Source organism: Odontesthes bonariensis, chromosome 10 (assembly GCF_027942865.1).
Source record: "Odontesthes bonariensis isolate fOdoBon6 chromosome 10, fOdoBon6.hap1, whole genome shotgun sequence".
NCBI lineage: Eukaryota > Metazoa > Chordata > Actinopteri > Atheriniformes > Atherinopsidae > Odontesthes > Odontesthes bonariensis.
In genome coordinates, this window is record NC_134515.1 from 26,680,762 (window position 1) to 26,707,821 (window position 27,060).

Sequence of the window (27,060 nt, forward strand, 5' to 3'; positions counted from 1 at the left end):
GCTTACTCCTCTTCCTTATGACATCATTTCCTCAGGATGAAAACAAGCAGCTTCCATCATCTGTGCCAAAGAAGCCGTCTAAGCCACGGTTGTCGACAGGGAAGGACAGGAGTGTGGACTCCGCTGTGGACAAACAGCGGCAGGAAGCCAGAAAACGGTTGATGGCAGCAAAGCGGGCGGCATCAGTACGACAGAACTCGGCCACGGAAAGTGCTGACAGCATCGAAATCTACGTCCCCGAGGCGCAGACCCGCCTCTGAGAGCGAGCCAGCACCCGTTGTCATCAAAATAATGACTCACGTCTGATACGATCTGAGACGAACACGCAAAAAACATCCAACGGATGCACAGAGGTCGATCCCTCTTGGCAACAAGGCTGACTACGGGAGACACGTAGGGATCACAGTGCACTGTAATAATCCAGAGTAATGCAGATCGTCAGCCTGCTGCCATGGGACAGAAATAACCTTTACAGATGTTTAATACTATTGTTGTTATTATTGATATTATAATAATTATTATCTCTTAAAGTATTTCAAGACTGTCTTAATTGTGTAAGTATCTTGAATAAGGACATCATGTACCTTGTGAGCTGAAGAATCTTGGCATCCCTGAAGTTTACTCTCTAAAAAAAAAAAAAAAAAAAAAAAATATCCTTTCACAGCTGAGTCCACCAGCTAACTGAGGCTGCGCGGCTTACTGGCTGAGCTACCATCCACACACACTCAGGACACACATGCAGGTGTACTCACTGTCCACCGAGTCTTCCTGTTCTCTCTTTGTATCGGACTGCCACTCGTTGCGGTGTGGTGTGAGCGCCGTACTGTGTAGGAATCTTAAGATGGCGTTAATGTACTCAGAGGTTTAAAATGCAGAGAAGCAGAGGAAGGCAGTAGCATATATTATATATATCACACTATTACAATGTTGATTTTGTAAATGTTGTATACCAAATTAATTGTTAGAAAGAGGTCAGTGTTCAGCACCAAGGTAGTTTTTTATAGATCGAGTACATTTACTGTCATTATATATTAGCACTTGATGCAATCATTCAGTCCACACCTTTTCTCTCTCCTGCTCCTTCTCACAGACGCCCACTACACAGTCTGTCTGTGAATCCCCATTGTTAAAGTCTTACATTAGTTAGTTTGTTTTTTTTGGTAAGGAATTTGAGGAATGAAAGTCGAGCTACATTGAGCTACAGTGGAATGTATGACTTGTATCCATTTACAGCTCATGTTGACTTGATCACTGCACTTTCCGTTCACCTCAGATCAAGTTTGCCCACCTTTGTTTTCCCTAATCATTCTGATTTTCACTGCATCCTTATGCGATGCAGGGGACCAAGACATTCACCACTTGATACGGCATTCCCGTTCAACCAGACTGTGTCACAGGGTGGGGGTCTGCTCCCTACTGGGAAGGAATTGAGGCTGCATAGCAATAATGTAATTCTATTAGATCAAGCGTCCGTTGTAGGTACCATTTCTTTGATTATTTAAAGTCTTGAGTAAAGCAGAACGAAATCTGCACTCTGTCATGTTACACAGAAATGTTGTATCAACCAATTAGCCAAATGGATTAAAAGATGCATTGGTTAAAGAAATTAAGTTTAAAAAATGAAGCAGTGTGGTTTGCTCTGAGATACTTGGGGTCACGTCAGCCGAAGACCCTTCCAGGCAGATATGGACAGCGGACAAACTGCTCGGATATATAATCACACTGCAGATGTTAGATATTTTGTTCAGTTGTGGTGTTAGTTATAAACATTTTTTTACATTGTGAAACTTGCATTCCCATGGCAGTTCTATTGTGCTGAGGATTCAGCCTGGATATGGGTGAACACGCCAGTGGCGGATTGAGATACTTAATCTGTCACATCAGTGTGTTGTTGCATCATTTAAAATCTGATCTGGGGGTGGTTCTCAAAGCTTTTGCTGTGACACTCCATAAAAAAAATCAGTTCACCGAGGGTCCCACTGACTGTAGTTACTCCTAAAACTTAAGCGCTTAGAGTAGGTAAAGACTCTGACCTCCACGGTGTGGCGCTGGTAACTCGTGTGTGAACGCATAGTCCTGTAACAGGGTTTGAGCTCAATGCCCCTTTAATTCACCAAGCATCAATCTGATCCTCTGAGTCGGTTTGCCACCGGTGCTGCAGTTCAGTTCAGCCAAATTCTGCTAATTCTGGCATCCGACAAAGACACTTTTCTGCATTAAAGGCAGAGCCTCCGGTTAGATGGCACGATTGTCTAGTTCAACAGTAATGCGTTAATTTAGACTTAGCTGTAACGCCACAATTTTCGGAGCAGGGTTGGCTTCTGCTCATTTGCATCACGGATCCCTGATATTTAGAACATTTAGACCTAAACATCCTGGACAAAATGAATCTAGAGTGTATAACAGTGCAAATACATCATTCAGTACAACATAGTTCTTGCTCTCTAATGTGTTTCCATGCAAATCTTCGACTTTACTTCACTTTGGCTTCAATCGATAGGTCCGGCAGGATGTTCTTAAGGCGAAGGATGAATGTTTATTTCTTCTATGAACAGTGTAGGTAAATGTAAAATCTCAGGTTGAATACTAAATCGTAAAAACCACTATGGACAGAATATTTGCTGTATAAGCTCAGATGAATTGGCCAAATGTTCAGAACCTTTGCATAATAATCCATATGGCTCCAGGCCCGCTCAGTGTTCCTCTCTGAGGAAAAATGTATTTTTTCTTTCCTAAGGTGTGGAGCGGTCGCAGACTGAACTGCTAAAGTCATCTGTGTCTTTGGCTCTCCTTTCGAGCAGTTTTAACCCCTATCCTTGTGGGGTTTTAGGCTGTTTTTTTTTTTTTCTTTCTTTCTTCTTTGTTTGTTTTTTGGGAATCATAAAACTGTGGTGCATTTTTAAGAATTTTTAAATTCGGATGTCGTTTGACACATTTTGTGACTTTCACCTTAAATGAGGTCAAACATGTCTAATTAAGATAAATGGTGCTGCGAGGGCGACTTCATATTGTGCCAAGATGGCAGTGATCATTTCAATCTCATTTGAAGTTTTTTATTTAAAATTATTGTTTTATTTAATCCTCTCGTGAATTCAGCTGGCTGCGCGTGTACTCTCAGAAGTTTTTTTTGTTTGCAATCAGCTCACTCCAGATGTGCTGTACCTCGTCTCCGTTTGAACTCGTGACGCTTTGACTGGGGGTTTGGAACATTTGTCTGTTTCAGTTTTTCCTAAGTGGAAACGTGACATTTAAGGTGTTCAAGAGTTGAACTAGGCATAGCAAATAATCATGTACAAATGTAGGTTGACATCTTTTCTTTTCTTTTTTTTTTTCCCCTAAGAGCTGGTTCTCCCCCTAGTGGTCAGTCCATGTGCGACACTCCAAACGTTTTCTACTCCATTTTGAATCATGAGAAATCAAGTTGAACTGGGAATGCTGACACAGTACACTGCATTGTCGATTTTCTTATTCTCTTATTTGTATAACATCAACAATGGACATGTGCACCTCATTGTCCAAAGAAATCATTAAACATCCCTTTGCTACATGTCCTGGTCATCACTTCTGTCTTTTTTTTTTTCTTTTTCTTTTTTTAACTGCACTCATTCATGACACGGTGGTAATATTAGCTGCTAAGTTAATATTACGCTTAAATACGTCATAAGCATTAAAGTAGACTTTTATTGTTACTGTGTAATCTAAAAGCATGGCCTTCTTGCTTATAAAATATACAAAGATCCTTACCAGTGAACTTTGAGTAATCCTTTAAAGGGGTCTTGCAAATGATCCGAAGTTATTTAATCTGTGTAAGGCGTTCAGGGTATGTACTGTGCGTAAGAATTTATAACTGTGACTAATGGTGGAAAGTCCTTTCCCCCTTTTTTTTTTTTCCTTATCTTTTTGAGCCGGAACCCTTTATTTGCTTATATAACGAGAGCAAGACCTGATCAGGGATCTTCAGACAGCTTGTTTACTGGTACTTCCTGAGTTTCAAAGGGCTACAAAATGGACAAACGTCGACCAGAAGGTGCAGCTCCGGAGGTGGATTATGTTTATGTGCTATTCAGCCACCATGTGGACGAGGCTATATTTTCTGACTTAAGTGGTTTCTAGAATTTACTGAATTGTGAGAGACACAGTTGCCGTGAAAATCTTTGAGGTTAAAAATTAGGTCATTGTGTATGCTTGACGCTTGATGGACTGAATCGTATAATCCGTTCGGACTTCAGCACCTGCCCTTTCGGCCCTGTCTCCTTGGCCACATATTTGTCCTCTCAGAGATCCGGCAAGGAAAATGAGCAAAAACCATGTAGATCCAGATTATCTTGTACTGACCTATTTTGCAGAGGAAGCACATATCTTACAGATGAAGGGTTGTTTAATGTTATGGTGAATTAGTTAGACACTGTGAGCCTAGTTTCTTTTCAGAGAGTAAAATAATTGTGATTGCAATTATTTACGTGGCATATTTTCTGTATTACATATGTTGTAGAATTAAAGGGGAATGCCACTCAATTTTGGAATGCATGTTTTTGTCCCTTGTATATATGTGTTTTTAAAAAATGACCTCCATTCTATTAATTTTTCTCAAATTTGGGGCAGAATAATGATCCAGAAAACCTCCCTTTGTGATCCCAAAGTCTTTTGAGTTGTGTTTTTTTTTTTTTTTTAATTCTATAACCTAGAATAAAACCAGGCTCGACAAAGCACTTCCATTTGCTCCAACCAGGTCATACAAACAGTACTTATCACCCGGTACCACCCAAAATGAGAATAAAAGAAATCCATACGAGCAACATGATCACCAGTGTGCATACCTTCAGTTAAGATCCTCATTCCTTCAAAACAGCTCTGAGCTGTCAGGGAAAGAGCAAAGAATATCTGAAGGTGTCCTTGAGTTTCTGGCACCAGAAGACTTTGGGCCCTATGGATTGTGGGGTTAAGTTTTGGTTGATTGGGCTTGCTCCCCACAGACGCCATCGGATCCCATCTGACTTGTATCTGGAGAGTTTGGAGGCAGGGAGCACACCTCAGACTACTTGTTAGATTCTTTTAGCCCTTCATAAGCTCACCCAGGCCACCTGCTGCCCTGCTGGGAGAGACGGCTACTGTGGGGGCTGTTGCCAAGCGGGGAGTGTGACTGACTGGTCCACAAAAATGTTTAGATGGATGAAAAGTGATAAAGTAACATCCATATGAATGTAAGAGTGCTGTTTTTTTTTCCCAACGCTGCATTATAACAAGATGAGCAGTGTTACTAATTTCACATGCGGTGGTTTGTGATGTTGTGTCTGATCAAAAATGGAGTTCCTGATGATGTGCACTTAGATGATTGGACTTTTCATACTATCTAGAACTCCAACTGAATCAGGCCTGTATACCTAACATCAGTCGCTGAGCTCTCTATTGGGGTTCAGCAGGAGCAAAAGCCCAGCTGCGAACATTTAGTATTAAGTGGTCATATTTCTCATAGGCACAGATGTTGTTAAGGCACTATATTTTATATTAGTTAGTTATTTTGTGGTTCAGTGTTCACAAATCATATATGGGTGTAATTTTGGTCATACAACAGTTACATAATACCAAAACAAAAGGATGAAGAGTTCTTAATCAACCAACTATTCACAGCACCCTCGGCACACAAAGATGAAGCGTTGGAAATTTAGTGGTGCATATTTATTGATCATATTGCACCATCTTCAGGCTTCACGGTGAATGAGTCACAAAAGAACCAGACTGTCTTTAAAATAGTTCATTACTTTGATTACTTTAGCGACACAAAAGTAATGCAATCAGTGACTTGAAGATGTCGTAAAATGTCATGTAAAAGATTTATCGTACATGTATGATTCAAACAATGCTTTGTTTTGCCATGCACTTCCAGCACGTGCATGAGCCTTTAATTTAACCACGTTATCGTTTATTTAAATAATTGGCACATATGTTAAAAAACATAAAGACAAATTAAACTGGGTGGACTATAAGCGGAGGAGGTCATTTTTCTGTAACAGTTTAGGTTTCCAAACCGCCTCTGAATTGTTTTATTTCGGTAAATATGACCGGAACTGCTGTTTTGACGGAAGTGTTGAACTTCCGGTGGCAAACAACTGAGAAGAAGGCGGAGCTAGAAGAAGAAGGGGATGTCACCGGCGGCGGTGCAGGTTAACTGATAACATCACTGTAACAACGAGAAAACTACCTCTATATCTCTGCCACCTGCCGTCTTGTTGGTACGTTTTTAAATTTCTGCCTTTATTACGTTTTTCTGCAGCTGATTTCCTATGCGAGCGGACCTTTATTTGAGTAGAAACAGAAGTATTGAAGTTTCCAGGCCATGTATGTGCGCGTCAACGTAGCAGCTACAGTTTTACTACATTACGTGACATGTTGAACTTGACGCAGTAATACAACTTCTGATTTCAAGGCAGAAATAATGTAGGCGTCCTGTTCTGATATAGTGTTTGAAATATTAAGCACTCTGCTTTTAGTTTCCATTTTGACATGCATGTTGTTAGTTTGGAATTTGAAGCTAGTCACCAAACATGATTTAATGTTTCTATAAACATGTCACGGCAGAGGAGGGTATCTTTGGGAGTTATTAATGACATCAATAAAATCCGTTATTATTTGTTTTTGCCATTATTAGGTCGATTTATGTATTAGTCAAGAGAAAAAATGTTCAGTTATGTATTTTTTTTCTACGCTGCTCACCCACTGTTTCCAGATTCCGATGAGTAGATTTATGATGTATCTATTTGTAGTCTTTGATATCATATAACTGCTTATGTGGTGTAAGGCATTTGAACATGTCCACTTTGACTTTGGGAAATCAAGATTGTGTTTCTGTACTCATAGCTTTTCCCCATTTTTAATGAAATATTTAATCTGTTTTGCCACAAGTTATCAACAATGAACATGTTTTATTCAACTACTAACAAATAGTCAAAGCATCTTATTTTGTGTTTGTATGCTCAGATATTTTCATCTCCTTTGGTAACATGGCCCACAATATTCCTGTATTTGCTTTGAGTCTTCAGCCTTTTAACAGTACATTTTGCAGTTTTTAACGCCTGACGTCGAACCTGAACATCTGGCGTCTGACTGTACGCGCGCTGTTCTGACCTGCTCAACCATCAGGCGACCTCTGACATGTTGTGCCAAAGTTCCCAGTGACCAGAGAACGCTGTCCCCAGGCCAGTCGTGACAGGACAGCAGTACGCAGATCAGCTGCATCATGGCTGCCAGGCAGCAGAGACCTGTGGCTGCTTCAGGCAGCTCAGCTGAGGTCAAAAGGAAGGACCGGAGGGCCAATGAGAAGAAGTGCTGTGAGTGGTTTGTTTCTCTTCTCTGTGCCGTGAAGGTGAAATGTGGAAATGATGCTTCTCATATGTCCTCTCTTAATCATTGACATCTGAGCACCTCAACTGTAACTTTATTTAACACGATGCACTAACATTCTGTTGGCTGTAAGCGTTGCTTTGTATTAGACGCGCTGCTCTGTGGATAGGTAATGTTTCAGCCAGTGCAGGTGGTTAAATGTCACCTCTGACGCACTTTCTGTCATTTTGGCTATGTATACAGTAAGAGGGGGTGAAGGGATATACAGCGCCATTCCTCCTGAAGCGTTTCAATATGATAATAAGCAGTGACCACTGGACCTGAAAATGGACCTGTTTCGTCCTAGCTCCTTCCGCACTTATTTGTTTCCTAAATTGTCTTTGTTTTCGAAATTGTCTTCCCATTTGTCTAGGTACCTAACTTACCGCACCTACTCTAGCACTAGTTATGCTCTTAGCTGTTTGGTTTTGGAAGGAAATGCACTTATGATTTCTTGTGACCTGAAGTTCTTTTGCTTTCCGATGTGGAACACACTTATTGTAAGTCGCTTTGGATAAACGCGTCAGCAAAATGACCGTAATGTAATGTAATGTTAAATTCCTCCAAAAAGTTTTCAGCATTAAACAATTCCTGGCCTAATCATCCATGTCGTGAGAAGTTTGAGTCAAGTCCGCTCTTGCCACGTCCTTGTTTTGAAAGATTTATCTTCTCTGAACTGAGGACTGTTTTCCAAGTACACCGAAGAAAAGAAAGGGAAAAAAAACTTTGAATATTTTCCATTCCAATGCTGGAGCCAACTAGACTGGGTTGCTGAGCAGCAGAACTCTGAGAAACATTAATCGTCAGCTAGGACACGGTCAAAATGTTACAATAAATGTTAACCAGCCTGTGGACACTGTAGAAGTGACATGGAATTATAAAATAACCCTCCCGCTCCATGCTTACAGGGCTTACTGTATGTGCGTGTACATACGGTTGTTTATAAAACCTCTTTTGTTTCAGACTGGACCTTTTACAGAGGCGAGGGGGGGCCCAAACTGTCCTGTCATGCTTAAAAGCTGAAGTCTTAACGGATTGTATTACAGCATTTCACTCCATTGTTGCTTTGTGTGCAAACTGCAGCGTGGGCCTCCTACATGACCAATTCTCCAACCATGATAGTGATGATTGGGTTGCCTGCGAGGGGCAAAACCTACATGTCCAAGAAGCTGACGCGCTACCTCAACTGGATTGGAGTGCCTACGAAAGGTCGGTACTGAGGACACGTGAGCTTTGTTCACTAAGTGACGGTTGATATGTGCACATGAAATAAAGGTTTTTCACAGGCACACTCGGATACGCATCTGCTTACATCAGAGGGGGGCTACAATGGATTTCCCGTCTACTGCAAAGGCGTTTAGAAACAGGACTCTAGTTAAAATCTTGCGCTGAAGGCAAAGGAAATTTAACTTGCAGTCATATTTAGGCCGTCACCCATTATTGCACTGCTGTGTTTGTAGTTGTGCCCTTACGTTTTCACATTTGAGGAATGCAGGAGAACTGGTGCGGCAGATGCAGCTGAAATGAAGGTTGTTGCCTCAACAGAGAACGTGCAGTAATCTTCTCACCTGTCTTTGCATGCCTCTCTCCTTGCTGTTCCCCTCTGCTCTTGGCAGTCTTTAATCTCGGAGTTTATAGGAGAGAAGCAGTGAAGTCATACAAGTCCTACGACTTCTTCAGACACGACAACGAAGAAGCAATGACAATTAGAAAGTGAGTAAGAAACATCCTCTTTATTGGGACCTCCTATGGTGCAGTCGGATATGTCTCTACCATCAGAATCTGTCCAGCTTTTGCATGCGGGTTAATCATGCACATGCACTTTCTGACAAGTCTCCTATGCTTCCGCAGACAGTGCGCTCTAGTGGCACTGCAGGATGTCAAAGCCTATCTGAATGAGGAGGGAGGCCAGATTGCTGTAAGGACACAAAAAATACATTCTTTGTGAATAAATGTAAGGTTTAGTTTGATTTATGCTGAATGTTCCATATTCGTGGTCAGGTTTTTGATGCCACAAACACCACCAGAGAGAGGAGAGAGCTCATCCTTGACTTTGCAGAGGAAAATGCATACAAGGTGATGAATAAGTTAAAGACCCGCACTCTGGTTTGAGTTAGATTCAGTTTTCAGAAACCACCGACAAATACCAAATGCCTGCATATGTGTAAGTGTTTAAACTGATCACAAGTCTGACTTCGTTTCCTGTGTTTCTTCAGGTGTTTTTAGTCGAATCAGTGTGTGATGATCCAGACGTCATTGCCGAAAACATTATGGTAAATGCTAAGTTCTTGATTTTATGTCAACTGCAGACTTTTTAATTGGCAACAACTGGAAGGAATTTATCTGTGCAAATGATTCTTTCACAAAGGACGTGAAAGTGTCCAGCCCGGATTACCCTGAGAGGAACAGAGAGAGGGTCATGGAGGATTTTCTGAAGAGAATAGAGTGTTACAAAGTGACCTACCAGCCATTAGACCCAGACGAACATGACAAGTAAGAAGTTGTTTTTATGTAAGAATTCTTATTCGCTTATAGTTTTTCACAATTTTCAGCAGTGTACTACTGAAAGCAAATCTAATGTAAATCTTTTTTTTCTTTTGTTAATGTATGACTCAATGTTGTTTTTTTTTTTTTAAGATGTTGTGAATGAGGGAATATGTACTTGCAGAAATGGTCCAGCAGGTGGAAACAGAAGCTCATTTGTAATCCAAACCAGCCCAAAGCTCCTGCCGACTGCTTTAATGGCTGTTACTCTGCTTTTTTGATTCTTTATTAATTAACTGATAATATTCATAAGTCTGCAGCTGTCTTTTTTTTTTTTTAATTAAAAAACATAAGCTTCACCATTTTAGACCATCTCCTTTATTGGCTTCTCAGTTTGTTTGGGTCAGACAAACATTTACAATTGACATCTGTCTTTTTAATCTGGCCTACAGGAGCCTGTCCTTCATCCAGATCATCAATGTCGGGCGCCGTTTTTTGGTCAACAGGATTCAGGACTATATCCAGAGTAAGATAGTCTACTACCTCATGAACATCACCGTGCACTCCCATTCCATTTACCTGTGTCGTCACGGAGAGAGCCAACACAATTTGGAGGGACGCATCGGAGGCGACTCTGAGCTGTCAGAGAGAGGAAAGCAGGTGCTTTATCGGTTTTTATTGGTCCCTCTTGCAGAAACATGACATTGTGAATCCAAATCATAGTGTGTGTCTAATTTATACCAAAATGTCTTATTATTCATTTAATTTACTGTTCAGTTCAACCTTGAATCCAGAGCCTCACAAATATTCTGTTGCGCGCAAGAGGAATTTCTGACTTTTAGTAATCATTTCACTGAAGTCGTGTGTATTTTTTATGTGTGTATCGAGCTTTTTTATGTTATCTTTGACAGTTTGCTGCAGCACTGAAGGGTTTTGTGGAAGAGCACCGACTGTCAGACCTGAAAGTTTGGACCAGCCAGTTGAGACGCACCATTCAGACAGCAGAGGAGCTGGGCGTCCCCTACGAGCAGTGGAAGATACTTAACGAAATTGATGCTGTATGTGTTCTGATACATAGCCAAACGGAGAGACAAACACAGTGAGTCTTACTGCGACTGCTTCTTGTTTCAGGGAGTGTGCGAAGAGTTGACCTATGAAATGATCGAGGAAAAATATCCAGAGGAGTTTGCCATGAGAGACCGTGACAAGTATCATTACCGCTACCCTGGGGGAGAAGTAAGAGTTTATGCTTTCCCCCTAGAGGAGGTTTCAGCTCTCTTGTGTGCTCTGATGGATGCAGCCATTTAGCTAAATGTGTGATATATCTCCGTCTACAGTCTTACCAGGACCTGGTTCAGCGGCTGGAGCCGGTTATCATGGAGCTGGAGCGACAGGGCAACGTTCTGGTCATCTGTCATCAGGCTGTCATGCGCTGCTTGCTCGCCTATTTCCTGGACAAGGGCGCAGGTTACATGCACCGAAACATGACACACGCCAAAGCAGCGTCTTACGTTACAAATCCACACTACTGTAGGATCGCAAAAGTCTTAGACCTGCCGCTGTTGGCTCGTGTTGCTTATCTAAACCAACAGCATAGGCCAGTAATACAAAGTAAGATTGTTCTTCTGGGGGCTGAAAAAAAGCCTTTCATGGCGCAGCTGAGGAGGCTGTTGTAGACAAACACGAGAAATTCAGAAATTCGCAGTGATGTAAGGATAACAGCGTCGTGAGACAGAGGAGCCTCTGCTTTCATGATAGAAAGATTAAAAGGTAAGCTCAGAAAAGTGGAGGCAAATACACATTTTCTGAAAGAGTTTCAGTGTCTGAAACACTTTTCATCTGCTGTTGCTGTAAACTGTTGATTTCGTGGGATTCGAGCTGCTAGACCTTCAGTGCAGTAAGAGCCGCATCCCAGCAACTGTCCTGTGTTTTCTGAGAAAGACCAAATGCATCTAGTCTTATCAAATAAAGCTTTTCTGTTCCTTTAAAGGTAAAATGCCAAAAGAAATGTAAGATTTGTTAGAAGTGCTCTTATTGCACAGCCCGACAAACAGCAAAAGCTTTGTCCGCTGCCGTTATTTCACCGACGTCCTGAACAACTTTTACAGAACAATCCCTCAAATTTTGATGTTTATTGGTTTTGATTTGGTAGATGAAGACACCAACAGTTTTTGTTTTGCTAGTAAGCCTTACTCATAGCAGTATTATCAACAGGCCTAATCCTTAGGTGGATGTTGTGTTGGCCCACCAGGTGTTACTTTGCCCTAAGCTCTAGGCTGCTGCAAAGACCGTCTAAGAATAGAGCAGCTGTAGCTGCGGCATGCGGTCTGCCTTACTTGTCTGCCTCAAGTAAATAGGGAGCATATTTCTTAGGCTTGCTGTGTCAGCAAATGGGACAGTAAATAAAACTCTTTAGAGAATATATTAGCATTTAGGGTATATGACATTGGCTCTGAACTAAAGCCCTGATGTCACCTTAAAGTGTTGCTAAAGTCAGTTCAGCTGGGCTCAGTGACCCCTCCAATAAAGTAAAGGTTTTTACCTTGTTAGCAAGCCCAGTTGGGGATTTTTAAATTCTAGATTAAGCAGCTTACTCCATGGCCAAACTTTTTTTGCCTGGACACTGCAGCACGCCAGCGTATGAGACAGCCAGGGGTTTCATGTGTGTGACAAACCAAGGGGGACCAGTCATGTCAGGAGCGTGTGCCGAGTTGAAGGTCAGTAGAGAGTAGAGTAGAGTATCATTTATTAATCCCGAGGGAAATTAAGGTGTCCAGTAGCAAACATACATCAATACAAAATACACAAGGCAATACACATATATCAACCATATAGCAGCTGCAGGTGAGCAGTGGAGATAGAGACCACGCTAATTTGTATATTTACTGATGATTCGCATGAAATTACGCAAACGGTAAATCTAAGCCATTTTAAAGCGGTGATTTCTCTCCTGAAAAGAAATAAATCCGTCGCACTGGTGAACAGATATGGGGGTTATTGTCGATGCTTGGAGATGAAGACAAGAATAACCCTTCAAAATTAGACTATAGTGGGTGGTGATCTGTTCTATAGCAGAGCAGTTTTACATTTGATCCACTGAATTACATCTGCAGGTTTATGTGTGCCATTCAGGTATATGTAGACTACCAAGCGGAGGGGGAAAAAAAGGTCACTACATTGATTTCACCAAGCAAATGGATGAGGGCATCGTAGACATACGAAAAATGCTGTGGTTATATATATATAAAAAAAAAAGACTCAGTTTCAAACAAAGCAACCAAGGAAGGATAGCGGTGAATCGTCATCTTTGGTGAAAAAAGGAGGTTGGAAGAAAATCTCTCACGATCGGAAGCCAAACGTTTAGTTTGGCCAATCAATGAAATCCTTTGCAGAAAAAAAGGCAATGTTTAATATTGACAGTAAGAGCATATCCATACGTACAGAGGGGAAGGGAAACTACAGATAAAAGAGATAAAACCACTGATCAGTGAAACGTTTTGAAAATAAAGGCATGGAGCTTTTTGGGCACTGAAGCAATGGAAAAAGGTCATGTGGTCAGATGAGTTCAGATGCGCCATGTTCCAGAGTGATGGGCACGTTGGGGTAGAGGAGGAGCAGAGGAAGTGCTGCATCCTTCAGGCCTGCTCTGATTTTGGGTGGCCTCAGATGGTCTAGGTTCAGCACCTACAGGTGTCCATACATAGATTTATTTTGTTCCGAGATGGCATTATTCCAAGATGACGATGCCAGGATTCATCTGCCTCAAATTGTGAAAAAGATGGTTCAGGGAGTACGAGACATAATTTCCACACACGCTTTGGCCACAGCCGACCTTAACTTCTGGAGAAGATCTTAAGTTGGACAAGCTTATCGGAATGACGCCAGTAGTGAATTTGTGCTCTGGTCAGAAAAGGGTAAAAAAATAAATGCGTTCCTTTTTATGGGAAATAACCTCTGGCTGAACCAGACGACAGAGTCATGAGAGCCTCAGCTGGTTTAACCGAGAGGACAAAACAGAGAGAAAAGAAGAGCTCAGAGGGTGAAAAAAAGTATCTGTGTGCCAAAGTTTGCTCAGTGAGAAAAAACCAACCTTGAGTTTCCTCCATAAAACAACGCACAGGGTTCATTTTAAAAATACTTTCACACAACAGTGAAAAGTGGTGTGCTTCAAAAACAACTTGCACATCCTCGGGCAATGGTCCCTTTTATAAATCACAGTTCACTTGGGAATGTGCGCACGTGGATCATCTGCACAGCCCACCATCTGCACGCCTACATGCAACTAGAAAGGCCAAACCAGATCGCCTTGTACAACCGATGTAAATAAATGAGGCTGCAGATCGGCAACTCTTACCACTGCCTCGTGGTAAAAACAGAGAAGGAGAAAAGTGTCTTTTTCTGACTTAGATTTGTAAGAATTCAACATTTTTCTTTCGCCTTTTTCAATTGAAAAAGTATGCATGAAATGTTTGTCTAACTAGCTCAAACAACACGGGGTTTAAACTGCAAGGACAACGTTTATCTGCAACTAAACAAAGATAAATGTGTGGAGTTCTCACATTGTATTTGTCTATCTGGCCTCATTTCATCACTTTTACTATCTGCGTCGCTAATCTCTCCATTCTCCAAAATATTTGAAATACTCAAGGCTAAGAGTTTAACTACAAGAGTGCAAATTCCCCCGTCGAGATTGGTTTTATAGATCCCAACATCTTTGTGTGAGGTGACATTCACCTCTTCTAACCCCTCCTGGTTGTGCCTGCAAGGATTATAAATAAAGCTCCTGAACATTAACTGGGTGTTAATGCTGGAAAAATATTGTTTGGCATCAAAGCCGTAATTAGGCGTGTGCAGACAGAGGGTCCCGCCAGTCAGGGGAGGACGTACGTGATGCAGCATCTGTTTTTAAAGGCTCAGCTACAGTTGGAAACCAAAGCGTGTGTCCTGCTCTGACTGGCATTGGCTCTAAACGCTCTTCCACCCACGGGCTCGGTGTAGACTTAACACAGAGGTGTGCACCGTGCAGCTTATACAGGACAGCATAAATGTGGTGAGCATGGGTGTGCCTTCCACAGCATGAGAGACAAATTCACAAACATTTAAGAGCTGACAGAACCACAACTGGATAAAACCAACCAAGCCTCACTCCTCATTTTTTTTGTTGTTTTTGCCGGCTCAGATGATCTACCCTACATGAAGTGTCCCCTGCACACTGTCCTCAAACTCACTCCTGTGGCCTATGGTAAGTCACCGGTCTGATCCTTAAAGGGATAGTTCGCCTCTTTTGACATGAAGCTGTATGACATCCCATATTAGCAATATCATTTATGAACATTTTCTTACCCCCTGCTGCGTCCTGTGATCCGAGTTCCAGCCTCGTTTTGGCGTTGTTGAAGGTAGTCCGGCTAGTTGGCTGAGGCTCAAAAAATAAAGCGTCTTGCTTCTCAAAACAATATGCGTTCAAAAGAGTAACACATTTGCATCACAAAATCGTTCATCCAGAAAAAGTCAGACCTCACAATTGCTTGGAGCTATTTTCTCTCTCCCTTCGTATCACTGCGTGCTGCCGCCTGCCAACAGCCGCGCCTGTTACGGTGTTTACTGCTCGGAAGCAGGGGACTGCTCAGTCTGCACTTCAGTCTGCACGGTCTACACAGCCGGTAGTGATACGAAGGGAAGCAAAACGCTTTATTTTTGTGGCCCCAGCCAACTGGCCGGACTACGTTCATCGACCCCAAAACGAGGCTGGAAGTCGGCTCACAGTACGCAGCAGGGGGTAAGTCAAATTTAATAAATTATATTACTAATATGGGATGTCACACAGCTTCATGTCAAAAGAGGCGAACTATCCCTTTAAGTCTACGAAGCTTCTTCTTTTGTTTTTGTTTGCTCCCTGAGATGCATTATTGCCCTCTCTCTCTCTCTCTCTCTCTCTCTCTCCCTCTATATATAAGGTTGTAAAGTGGACATGTTCGACCTGAAGGTGGAGGCTGTCAACACTCACAGGAACAGACCATTTGTAAGTTTCTTATGAAGATACTGTTCAAAAACAAGCAGACAGTTTTCACTGAAGTTGTCGTCCCCCCACCCCAGCTCTGTGTGATAAGTGTGACAGGACAAAGTGCTTCGACCAGGCCTATTCTTAGGAATTCAAACCAAAAATTAAACCCTACGTTTTCTTACCCTGCTTTAAAAAGCCAGTCATGCAGCCCTCCAGGCAAGATGCTACATATACACTCTGAGTCTTATCACAAACCATTCATCAGTGCGAGACACAAGCCCCAGTAGTTGATAATCTGTAGAATTACATCAAGCATTTTATTGATGAAGTTTCATTTCCGTTCTTCATAACAATATCAGGTCACCAAAGCCAGGAAGAACCCAACACACATCCCCCTGTGGTTAGGAGGGACTACCGACATGGTTTGACACACACAGAGGGAGTGTTGATGTGGATTTAATCTGCGTCACGGGTTTATTGGAGCTGGGTATGAAACTCCAGGAGACTTCTATTTTACGAGTTCATTTATTGTGGATTTGGGTGCACAAGTATGATAAAGTTATTATTTGAAACGAATTTGATGCTTCAACATTGAAATGTTCGTGATCTTTCTCTAAGCACCAGCATCTGGGCCAGCAGTGACTTAAAGCCATATTCGAGGTGTTCTTGATTTTGGAGTCAAGACCTGGAAATAGATTCTGAAATTTTCTTGACCTCCTATTTGACTCCAGGAATGCGTTCTAAACTGCATCCAATTAAACACTTATTTCGCACTTCAAATGTCAGCAGAGCAGATGCACAATGTCTGTTCTGGAGTTGATCAGATGTTGAGCAAATGGCGCTTTGTGGAGAGGGGGGGTGGCACCCATAACTTCTGGTTTCACAGGGCGTTTCTTAACAAGCAGACGTAAATAGCACGCTGTTTCACTTGAAGCAGTAAATAAGATAGTAATGTTTTTATAAACTGACGTAACGTGATGGTGGAGATCTTTTTAAGTCACAGTTGGGCATTCTGGGAAACATTCCTGAAAATGGATTCACTTGTACTTTCTTGCCAAGAGCTTGATGAAAAGATGGATTTCACTCATATCTGACCGTGCATCTTGCCTGCAAGTAGCAGCCTGCCAAGTTTTATCCAAAGTTAACAAAATCTGTACCGCAAAAATGTTTGTAAAGGACTATTTCTGTCTTCTCACAGAGAGGTTCACATGTCTCTGCTACAGAACTTCTGGCAAGAGAGTGAAAAAGAATAAAACTGTTTCTTAAATGCTTCATATCAGTTATATGATTGAATTCCTACTTCAAGAGTTTGTTTTCAGCAATCACATGTGCCGTAGCGCTTCAGTTAATTTGCATTCCTGTTTACCCGATAACTGTTTATTCTTACAGTTACTCGTATTATTTGTCTCCAAATGTCTGTTACAGTTTCTCATATTTCAAGATGTCCTGAAAATACACATGTACACATGGAACATGGAACCTTTCTATGTTAAATTAAATACACAGTAAGCTGAGGTAATAAGCTTTGTAAATGTGTTATATACACTCACCGGCCACTTTGTTAGGTACACCTGTTCAATTGCTTGTTAACACGAATAGCTAATCAGCCAATCGCATGGCGGCAGCTCAATGCATTTAGAGGTGGTCAAGACAACTTGCTGAAGTTCAAACCGAGCGTCAGAATGGGGAAGAAAGGGGATTTAAGTGGCTTTGAATGTGGCATGGTTGTTGGTCCCAGTATTCCAGAAGCTGCCGATCTGCTGGGATTTTCACGCGCAACCATCTCTAGGGTTTACAGAGAATGGCCCGAAAAAGAGAAAATATCCAGTGAGCGGCAGTTGTGTGGATGAAAATGCCTTGTTGATGTCAGAAGTCAGAGAATGGGTGGAGATAACAGGAAGGCTACAGTAACTCAAATAAGCACTCATTACAACCAAGATAGGCTGCTGGTGATGGTCTGAGGGATATTTTCTGGGCACACTTTGGACCCCTTACCAATAGAGCATTGTTTAAATGCCGCAGGCGTCTTAATTTCCAAACCAGTGACCTCCGTAAATGCTCCCCACTTGTAGAGTTTGTGCTCATTAGCTGACAAGTGTTTGAGTTTTAGACAGAGTGGGTGTTAACTCATAAACAGATTTACTGAGAAAGCTCTCTTTAATCAGGGGGAGGAATATCCTGTCTACTGGGGCCGATGTGACAATGGCTTTTCTATTTATGGCTGTGTGCATCAGTAACTGTTTTTTGTTTTCTTTCTTTTTGCCTTCTCACAGTTGCTCACATGTGACAACGGAATTCCACGCTGTTGTGTTTTAATTGTTCTGAGAAAAAGATTTGCTCATCCACCCAACTTGGTTTGTTTTTCTCTGCCCAGAATAAAGTCAAAACGGGCACCATGCCGCCACCTTTCCTCCGCAGGAACAGCTTCACCCCGCTGTCCAGCCAAGACCAGATTAAACGACCTCGCCTTTACAGCGTTGGCAACCCTTCACAATGCCGATTGTCCCATGCTCCCACTTTACCCAGAATGCAGTTCTCTGAGGTGTTCGAGGGGGCTGAGTTTCAACAAAGCGAGGTCAGTGTCAATCACACGTGACATTTCTAAGTCGGATAGCAGAAGTGAAACTTCAAAGGCTAAATGTAAACACTGCAGCCTGTCACAAGCTAGCTACTATCTGTCAAAGAGTTTATCCCAACTGCGTATGGACCAAAGGGGTCATCAGGTGGGTCAAAAACTAGAATAAATAAATGACTTTCACTTGAATAATTCGGAGGTTCGTGGGCTTCAGTGTCTTTTGTCGATCACACATGCGAAAGTGTTGCTGCGACACTCGTTTGCTGCTAAAGCTTGTTTGTTATGACCTGACTCATTAAAGTCAACACAAAATTACCACCATGATACAGTCCAGCAGCAAGAGTGGTCACCTGCTCAGTGTTAGCTTTATTGATAAAACTAGCTGCTGGTGTTGTTTATGCCGCATTGCTGAAGGGGCATGTTAAAATTAGGATTGGAATTTGGTTATTTTATAACAAGACTTGAACATCTACAGACACGAGCAGGTAAAGATTGAGGGTGTCCATAAAACAGTTGTCAGTGCTATACTGCTGGTGTAATGCAGCACTTGGAAGCTGTGGTAAATCCTATTCATCTTGACAGATTTACAGCAGGAGTAATGAGAACCCAACTGAGGAACCTGCAACATGAGGACATTTTTATCGCAGTCTTCGGGTCCAAAGAAGACGCAAAGTGGATCGTTATGTTTTCAAATGTTTAGTGATAAACTCGAGATGGCCTTACGATAGGAGACAAAGCTGTGTGCAGAGAATAGCTGAAGTCTGTTCAGTTCAGCCGGTTGCTCAAGGACAGGCCACGCCCATTTTATGACAAAACCATAACAGAAGTATTCAGGTGACCTCAGACCCAATCATGACAACTCAGCTGTTTTCCTCTCAGATCCTCCCTCAGCATTTCTGTGTTTCAGTTAGAAAATGCTGCTCTGCACAAATGGACCTTTCTAAGATCTGCTATCTTATTGCGGATCAGCCAGAATAATTTTGACTTTATTAACCTGTTAGAATGCATGTTTAAAAAAAAAAATATATATATATATATATATATATATATATTTGTTTTTCTTTATCAACTCTCACTTTCTTTATGGCTGTGTTTAAACAAAGGCTTTTGTGAAGCCTTCAATTTAGGCCTGAGTGTTTCCAACTTCTCTGTATGTGTGAACTGCAAAAACGGACACCCAGAGATTAGAAAAGGAAAAAACAAAAAGGATCATCCACCATAGCCACTGCCTGACAGAGTACCTGATACAGTGACTGTAGTTTTCTGACTCATCTGGTAACATTTCAGGGCTTCTGAATTATTTAAATGATCAGAGGGCATTTTTAAAATCAGGGATTTCACAGTTTCCTTCTATTCGGTTGATATTTAAGAAAATATTTATTTGAACAAGTTCCGTCACAAACATCTTGAATATACTGGGATGGAAGTCATATGCTTTGCAGTGCTGTTGTGCACAAAGTGACCTTCATTAACGTGACTGCACTACAAATGGAGAAGGGCAGAGAGAGCGCGTCTCGCTCTGGCTTCCAACCTCAACATTCAACATTAGCGCGAGTTCGGTCTGTGCCAGTTGAAACAAGTGCCTCATTCCTGTTCTGGTTTGATGTTGTTGTTTATGCAGCCACTTTCTCTCCCTTCCTTTCCCACCTGGCAGGACTCTCTGAACGGTTTCAGTGCTGCAGACACAGAGGACTGCAGGAGGAACTGAAGATGTTTTTTTCTCCTGTTCCCTCCACCTCAGCTATCTCACTCCTTCATGGTTTGCCTTTTACAGCAGACTTCTCTCCAAGCGTGTTGCCGGCAGTTATCCCAGCCATTAAGTTCCTCAGCCCTGTATCAAACACTGTATCTGTACAACCCAACGTGTGTTACTTTAGGATGTATTTTTTTAGCACGTAACTGCTTTTGTAGGACAGGCTCTAGGTCTGGGCTGTGATTGCGTCAAATATACAAATCAAAAGATTTGTATTAAAGAGACTGAAAAACCATCCTCCTAATCCTTATATTGTAGATGACATATTAGACTGTAGAATGTATTGATTGTGTGTTTTATGCCGAGGATGGATTTATGGCCTTCAGTTTTAATGTGCGAGAGTTCCTCTCTTGAAGGAAGCCTTACTTCGTCCTCAGATTGGTTTTCCTAACTTTCTACTTTAAACATTCCCAGTTAATAAGCATCCTTCCTCTGGAGGGGGGGAAACAGTAATTCTTTTTCAGAGCGTTATTTAACTGCATGAAATTGCAGTTCACTTTCCCAGCGGGCAGACACAAGCTGTAAAAATGTATTGAATGTTCTGTCTCGCCCTATAACACGTGCAGGAGCTACTGTGACTCTTCGGTCCCCTGTGGTGATGATGATTTAATTATTCTTATGTTATATTAAGGAGCCTGCTGGTATATATTTTGTCTTCCACTCAAATAGCAGTGATGGCATTTTTTTACATTTCCACTGTGAAAACGTGGAGCTAATCACATTTCTTATAATCACACTCTACTAAACTGATTCAAAGAAGTGCTCGGCTGCATCTGATATTGTTGAGCTTTAATAATTTATTTGGAAGAAAAGCAGGCGAAGTGGTACCTTAATGGTACGCAAATAGACAAGATCAATTCACGTGACTTTGATTTCTATAATGGGGGTTGATAGGTAATTTGGAAATGTGCCCGTATTTAAATGAACACAAGTCTGTGAAACCAGTAAACAAGACTATTGCAGATAGTATATGCTAAATGATTCCCTTGATTTGAAGGATTTGTAATACCTTTCAATGTCTTAAACAGAGCTTTAATCTCATTGCACACATATTTCATCTAATAAAATGAATATTTCATTGTTTATACACTGACTTCTGTTTTATTCCAACGGTAATAATGATCTTTTTCTTCGGTTGCGCAGAAAAGCATCCGTGTGAGCTCACAGAGAGTAGCTCAAACCCCAGACACGCATCACCAAGGTCGAGCAAGAGGGTGATGTCAGTGCACGTTTGACACTTAAAGAGCTTTAACTGTGACAAAACCAGCATTTCCTTGTGGACTAATAATCACGAGATGTCCTTTGATGCAAAAAAAAAAAAGAAATGGAAATAATTTCATCAGAGGCTGAGTGAGTCATCGGAGAAATGGAACGTCAAAGACTCGAATAATCCGCATTTCAGATAGGGAGGTTGTTTTGACGCATGTCACGATCCTTGAATGAGTCGACTGAGATAAAAAAAGAAATAAACTTTGGATTCGTAGTCCTTCAAGAGCAAATTATTTTTGACATTTTTGTGTTACTAGCAAAAAAAAGTCAAATAAAAGTATATCCAAGTTATTTCACCAGATGCCGTTAAACTGAACAATATACTAACTCTTTGGTCATGACAAATGTGTTTTAATGCTCTTGGGAAGGACTGAACATTCAAAATATTCTAATGTGTCAGGGGCAGTGAGACTGGGAAGAATATATTATTTTCTCACCTGTTCAGTAAATGCCGGTCAGAGACTCAAAATCCCATTTTATGTGTAATTTGTGAGTACTTGGTCTGCGCCTTACACAGTTTAGTCATTATGTGCCAACTTTATACTCTGTTAGTATTCTATAACTGCTGTATGTTTCTACTCTGTAACAACTGGTCCAGTGGTTATTTGGTCTGTTACTTTGGAGATAAAGAGTTTTATTTCCCAAACACTCTCAATTTTTCTGGTTTACAGTATGAAGACAAGGTCAACTGCAAAATGAAATCCAAGTTTAGCCATAACTTGGGAATGTTTGCCGTGCCTCAAAACTGTTCGGTCAGTTACAACCAAAAGACTTTAGAAAAGCTGTAACTTCTCCAGTCATCTTGTGGCCCCTCACATATATTTCATTGTAGTATTTTGTCAGGTATAATACAAGATCTGACTGGTACATTCATCATCAGTTCAGGGGTGTGGAGTGAACAAACCTGTGTTGTGACTTTGCAACCCTGACTACAGGAAAACCAAACAATGGGCCATGAAAGTCAAACAATGGAAGAAATCTGACAAAGTGTCATGAGCAGCATGGAATAATTTTAATCCAGTCCGTCAGGTCCTCCGACTTAGATTCACCACCTTAACTGGTCTAAGGACTGCTCCTCTGGGCAGAGATCTCTGATGTCGCTTCTTGGATCTGTTGGAGCCACAGCCCCAAATTCTGGGATTACTACTGGTACCTCTGTACCAGTCATTTCAGCTCCCTCTCTCAGTCCTTGGTATTTTTCCAGCTTTGCGCGTTTCCTTCCCCTTAATGTTACTCATACGTAGGATTGATGCAACTAACACTCCTGGCTTCTTCTGTGGTTTGTCAATCAGCGCCGTGTCTGGTTAACATCCTCCATTAGACTCGGGGCTCATTCAAACTGGAAGGGCTTAAGTGGAATTCTCACCCTGTGGTTTTAGGCCACACAACTGAGGTTTTCATTGGGAATCACAGATGCTGTGTCCTCGCCTTGTACATATGGGAAGTCCCCATTAATGTAGACATACATGCAGGTTTTGGACCAACATACACTTCCATCGAGATGATATCTGGCTTGTTTCAGCAAGACAATGCCAAATCACAGTCTGGCCCACCTGCAGTCCAAAACTGTCAACCTCTGATAACATTAGGTGCTCAAAATCCTAATAAAAGAGAAGCATCCAGCAGCTGAAATTTGTACATTGAGAAAAACATTTTGCCCCAGAAAACTTCAGTTACTGGTCTCCTCAGGGTATTCTTGAAGGAGGAAAAGAAATAAAAAGGGGTTGCTCGGGTCAAATTCAGATCTTTTCTCTTTAACATTCCTAAAGGTAAAATAATATCATGCCCTCACAAATTGGCATACAGCGCAGTTCCTGTTGGGAAACTCTATAGAGGATGTTCTCTTTTGTTCTCTCCGGCTGTGTTGCTTTAGACTTACAGGTGTGTCTCTTTCTCTGCCTGTCCCTGTTTAATGACGGGAACTGCACAAAACCATTGATCCCTGATACAGTTTTATGACACTGCGGTCAAGTGAGCAGACGTTCGTCTTTTCCTGATTTAAAGTGCGCCCGTAATACAGAATTTATGGTAAATATAGGAAATCCATGATACGAAGCTTGCAAATATTTTACTCAACTGTAAAATCCTTTTGATCCATAATTTCTGACAAAGGTTGATACACTTGAACTCAGGACCATCCTGACTGTTCACTCACTCAGTATCAAGCTCATTAACTGTATCATTTTGGAGAAATTCAGTCTCAAAGTTCATTATTTTGAAGTGAAAAATGCCTTATGCGCGATATTTATGCTACTGTAAAATCCCTTTGATCCATAATTTCTGACAAAGGTGTGTACACTTGAACTCAGGAACATCCTGACTGTTCACTCACTTAGTATCAAGCTCATTAACTGTATCATTTTGGAGAAATTCAGTCTCAAAGTTCATTATTTTTAAGTGAAAAATGCCTTATGTGCGATATTTATGCTACTGTAAAATCCCTTTGATCCATAATTTCTGACAAAGGTGTGTACACTTGAACTCAGGAACATCCTGACTGTTCACTCACTTAGTATCAAGCTCATTAACTGTATCATTTTGGAGAAATTCAGTCTCAAAGTTCATTATTTTGAAGTGAAAAATGCCTTATGCGCGATATTTATGCTACTGTAAAATCCCTTTGATCCATAATTTCTGACAAAGGTGTGTACACTTGAACTCAGGAACATCCTGACTGTTCACTCACTTAGTATCAAGCTCATTAACTGTATCATTTTGGAGAAATTCAGTCTCAAAGTTCATTATTTTTAAGTGAAAAATGCCTTGTGCGCGATATTTATGCAACTTTAAAATTCCTTTCATCCATAATTTCTGACAAAGGCGTGTACACTTGAACTCAGGACCATCCTGACTGTTCATTCATTCAGTATCAAGCTCATTCACTGTATTATTTTGGAGAAATTCAGTCTCAAAGTTCATTATTTTGAAGTAAAAAAGGCATTATTTGCTATATTTATGCTACTGTAAAATCCCTTTGATCCATAATTTCTGACAAAGGTTGATACACTTGAACTCAGGACCATCCTGACTGTTCACTCACTCAGTATCAAGTTCATTAACTGTATCATCTTGGAGAAATTCAGTCTCAAAGTTCATTATTTTTATGTAAAAAAGGCATTATTTGCAATATTTATACAACTGTAAAATTCCTTTCATCCATAATTTCTGACAAAGGCGTGTACACTTGAACTCAGGACCATCCTGACTGTTCACTCACTCAGTATCAAACATATTAACACAGATGAAGCCACACCTCCATCTGTGCGGCAGCTCCCACCGCCTGGCCTCATCAGCCCAGCTGCACCTCCACCTCTGCGGCAGCTCCCACCACCAGGCATCCAGAGCTCAGCTGCACATCCACCTCTGCGGCAGCTTCCACCGCCAGGCATCCAGAGCCCAGCTGCACATCCACCTCTGCGGCAGCTCCCACCGCCAGGCATCCAGAGCTCAGCTGCACATCCACCTCTGCGGCAGCTTCCACCGCCAGGCATCCAGAGCTCAGCTGCACATCCACCTCTGCGGCAGCTTCCACCGCCAGGCATCCAGAGCTCAGCTGCACATCCACCTCTGCGGCAGCTTCCACCGCCAGGCATCCAGAGCTCAGCTGCACATCCACCTCTGCGGCAGCTTCCACCGCCAGGCATCCAGAGCTCAGCTGCACATCCACCTCTGCGGCAGCTTCCACCACCAGGCATCCAGAGCTCAGCTGCACATCCACCTCTGCGGCAGCTTCCACTGCCAGGCCTTCTGAACCCAGCTGCACATCCACCTCTGCGGCAGCTTCCACCACCAGGCATCCAGAGCCCAGCTGCACATCCACCTCTGCGGCAGCTTCCACCACCAGGCATCCAGAGCCCAGCCGCACCTCCACATCTGCGGCAGCTTCCACAGCCAGGCATCCAGAGCCCAGCTGCACATCCACCTCTGCGGCAGCTTCCACTGCCAGGCCTTCTGAACCCAGCTGCACATCCACCTCTGCGGCAGCTTCCACCACCAGGCATCCAGAGCCCAGCTGCACCTCCACATCTGCGGCAGCTTCCACTGCCAGGCATCCAGAGCTCAGCTGCACATCCACCTCTGCGGCAGCTTCCACTGCCAGGCCTTCTGAACCCAGCTGCACATCCACCTCTGCGGCAGCTTCCACCACCAGGCATCCAGAGCCCAGCCGCACCTCCACATCTGCGGCAGCTTCCACCGCCAGGCATCCAGAGCCCAGCTGCACATCCACCTCTGCGGCAGCTTCCACTGCCAGGCATCCAGAGCTCACCTCCACACCCACCTCTGCGGCAGCTTCCACTGCCAGGACTTCTGAACCCAGCTGCACATCCACCTCTGCGGCAGCTTCCACCGCCTGGCCTCCTCGGTCCAGCTGCTCCTCCACCTCTGCAGCAACTCCCACCACTAGCCCTTCTCTGTCTAGCTGCACCCCCACCCCCATCTCTATGGTTGATAGCAACATCACTCCTGTCGCCATCCCTCCGCTACAACCTCTGTGTCTAACTATAGAGGAGGTTGGAGCTGAGCTCAGGAGACTTAAGTCAGGGAGGGCTTCAGGCCCAGATGGAGTCTGTCCAAGGCTTCTGAGGGACTGTGCTGGTCAACTAGCAGTCCCTCTTCAGAGGCTCTTTAATATGAGCATTCAGATGGAAAAAGTCCCGGTGCTGTGGAAAACTTCTTGTCTCATACCAGTGCCCAAATTAGGGCAACCGGTGGAGCTGAATGACTACAGACCGGTGGCTTTGACATCTCATATCATGAAGACCTTGGAGAGACTCATTGTTCGTCGCATGAGATTGCAGGTTGCTGAAGCTCTTGACCCCCTCCAGTTTGCCTACCAGAAACACATAGGAGTGGAAGACGCGATTCTGTACATGTTGCATCGGGCATATGCTTATCTGGATGTGCCTGGTTCATATGTGAGAGTCATGTTCTTTGACTTCTCCAGTGCCTTCAACACCATACGGCCTCCCATACTGAAAGACAAGCTGCTCGGTATGGGTGTGGCCCCCTCCCTGACATCATGGATTATAGACTATTTGTCTGCCAGACCACAGTATGTCAGGATGGGGAAATGTGTTTCTGGAACACTGGAATGCAGTACTGTACTGGGGCTCCACAGGGTAGGCTACTGTTTTGGCTCCTTTTCTTTTCACCCTGTACACATCAGACTTCAGGTACAACTCAGAGTCCACATTCAGAAGTATTCTGATGATACGGCTGTTGTGGCATGTGTGCGCGGTGGACAGGAGAAGGAGTACAGGGACCTTGTGGAGGCCTTTACTGACTGGACCAAAATAACTGTTTGCTCCTGAACACCACCAAGACCAAAGAGCTGGTGGTGGACTTCAGGAGATCTAAAACCCCATACCAGTCAGTCTGCATTGATGGAGGGGAGATAGAGACTGTTCAGACCTGCAAATACCTGGGGGTGGTGCTGGATAATAAACTGGAGTGGTCTGCCAACATAGACGCAGTGTACAGGAGGGGCCAGAGCCGTCTCTTCTTTCTGAGACGGCTCAGGTCCTTCAATGTCTGCAGTGATATGATGTGCATGCTTTATCACACTATCATTGAGAGTGCACTGTTCTATGCTGCTGTCTG

The 27,060-nt window shown here is 42.6% G+C and overlaps 2 protein-coding genes across 4 annotated transcripts in view; both read left to right on the forward strand.

Annotated features, from left to right (window-relative positions):
- Nucleotides 1-4,645, forward strand: part of dlgap4a (discs, large (Drosophila) homolog-associated protein 4a) — a 114,726-nt gene extending 110,081 nt beyond the window's left edge. For both annotated transcript variants that reach the window (XM_075474960.1, XM_075474958.1), the window contains one exon: nt 36-4,645. In XM_075474960.1, the coding sequence (XP_075331075.1) occupies nt 36-260 (225 nt within the window). In that variant the 3' untranslated portion in view covers nt 261-4,645. The remainder of the gene's footprint in view (nt 1-35) is intronic.
- Nucleotides 4,646-6,122: 1,477 nt separating this feature from the next.
- LOC142389826 (6-phosphofructo-2-kinase/fructose-2,6-bisphosphatase 2-like) lies at nt 6,123-21,277 on the forward strand. Of its 2 annotated transcripts, none has more exons than XM_075474961.1 (16): nt 6,123-6,230; nt 7,061-7,325; nt 8,461-8,586; nt 8,994-9,090; nt 9,229-9,295; nt 9,379-9,453; nt 9,594-9,650; nt 9,746-9,870; nt 10,314-10,521; nt 10,773-10,919; nt 10,993-11,097; nt 11,199-11,328; nt 15,041-15,103; nt 15,816-15,880; nt 18,237-18,437; nt 20,092-21,277. In XM_075474961.1, exons 2-16 carry the CDS (start codon nt 7,235-7,237, stop codon nt 20,143-20,145), a joined length of 1,611 nt encoding a protein of 536 aa, XP_075331076.1. In that variant the 5' UTR covers nt 6,123-6,230; nt 7,061-7,234; the 3' UTR covers nt 20,146-21,277. The 2 variants fall into 2 exon arrangements, with proteins under 2 accessions (XP_075331076.1, XP_075331077.1); XM_075474962.1 differs by having other exon boundaries at nt 7,138-7,325.
- Nucleotides 21,278-27,060: the final 5,783 nt, after the last annotated feature.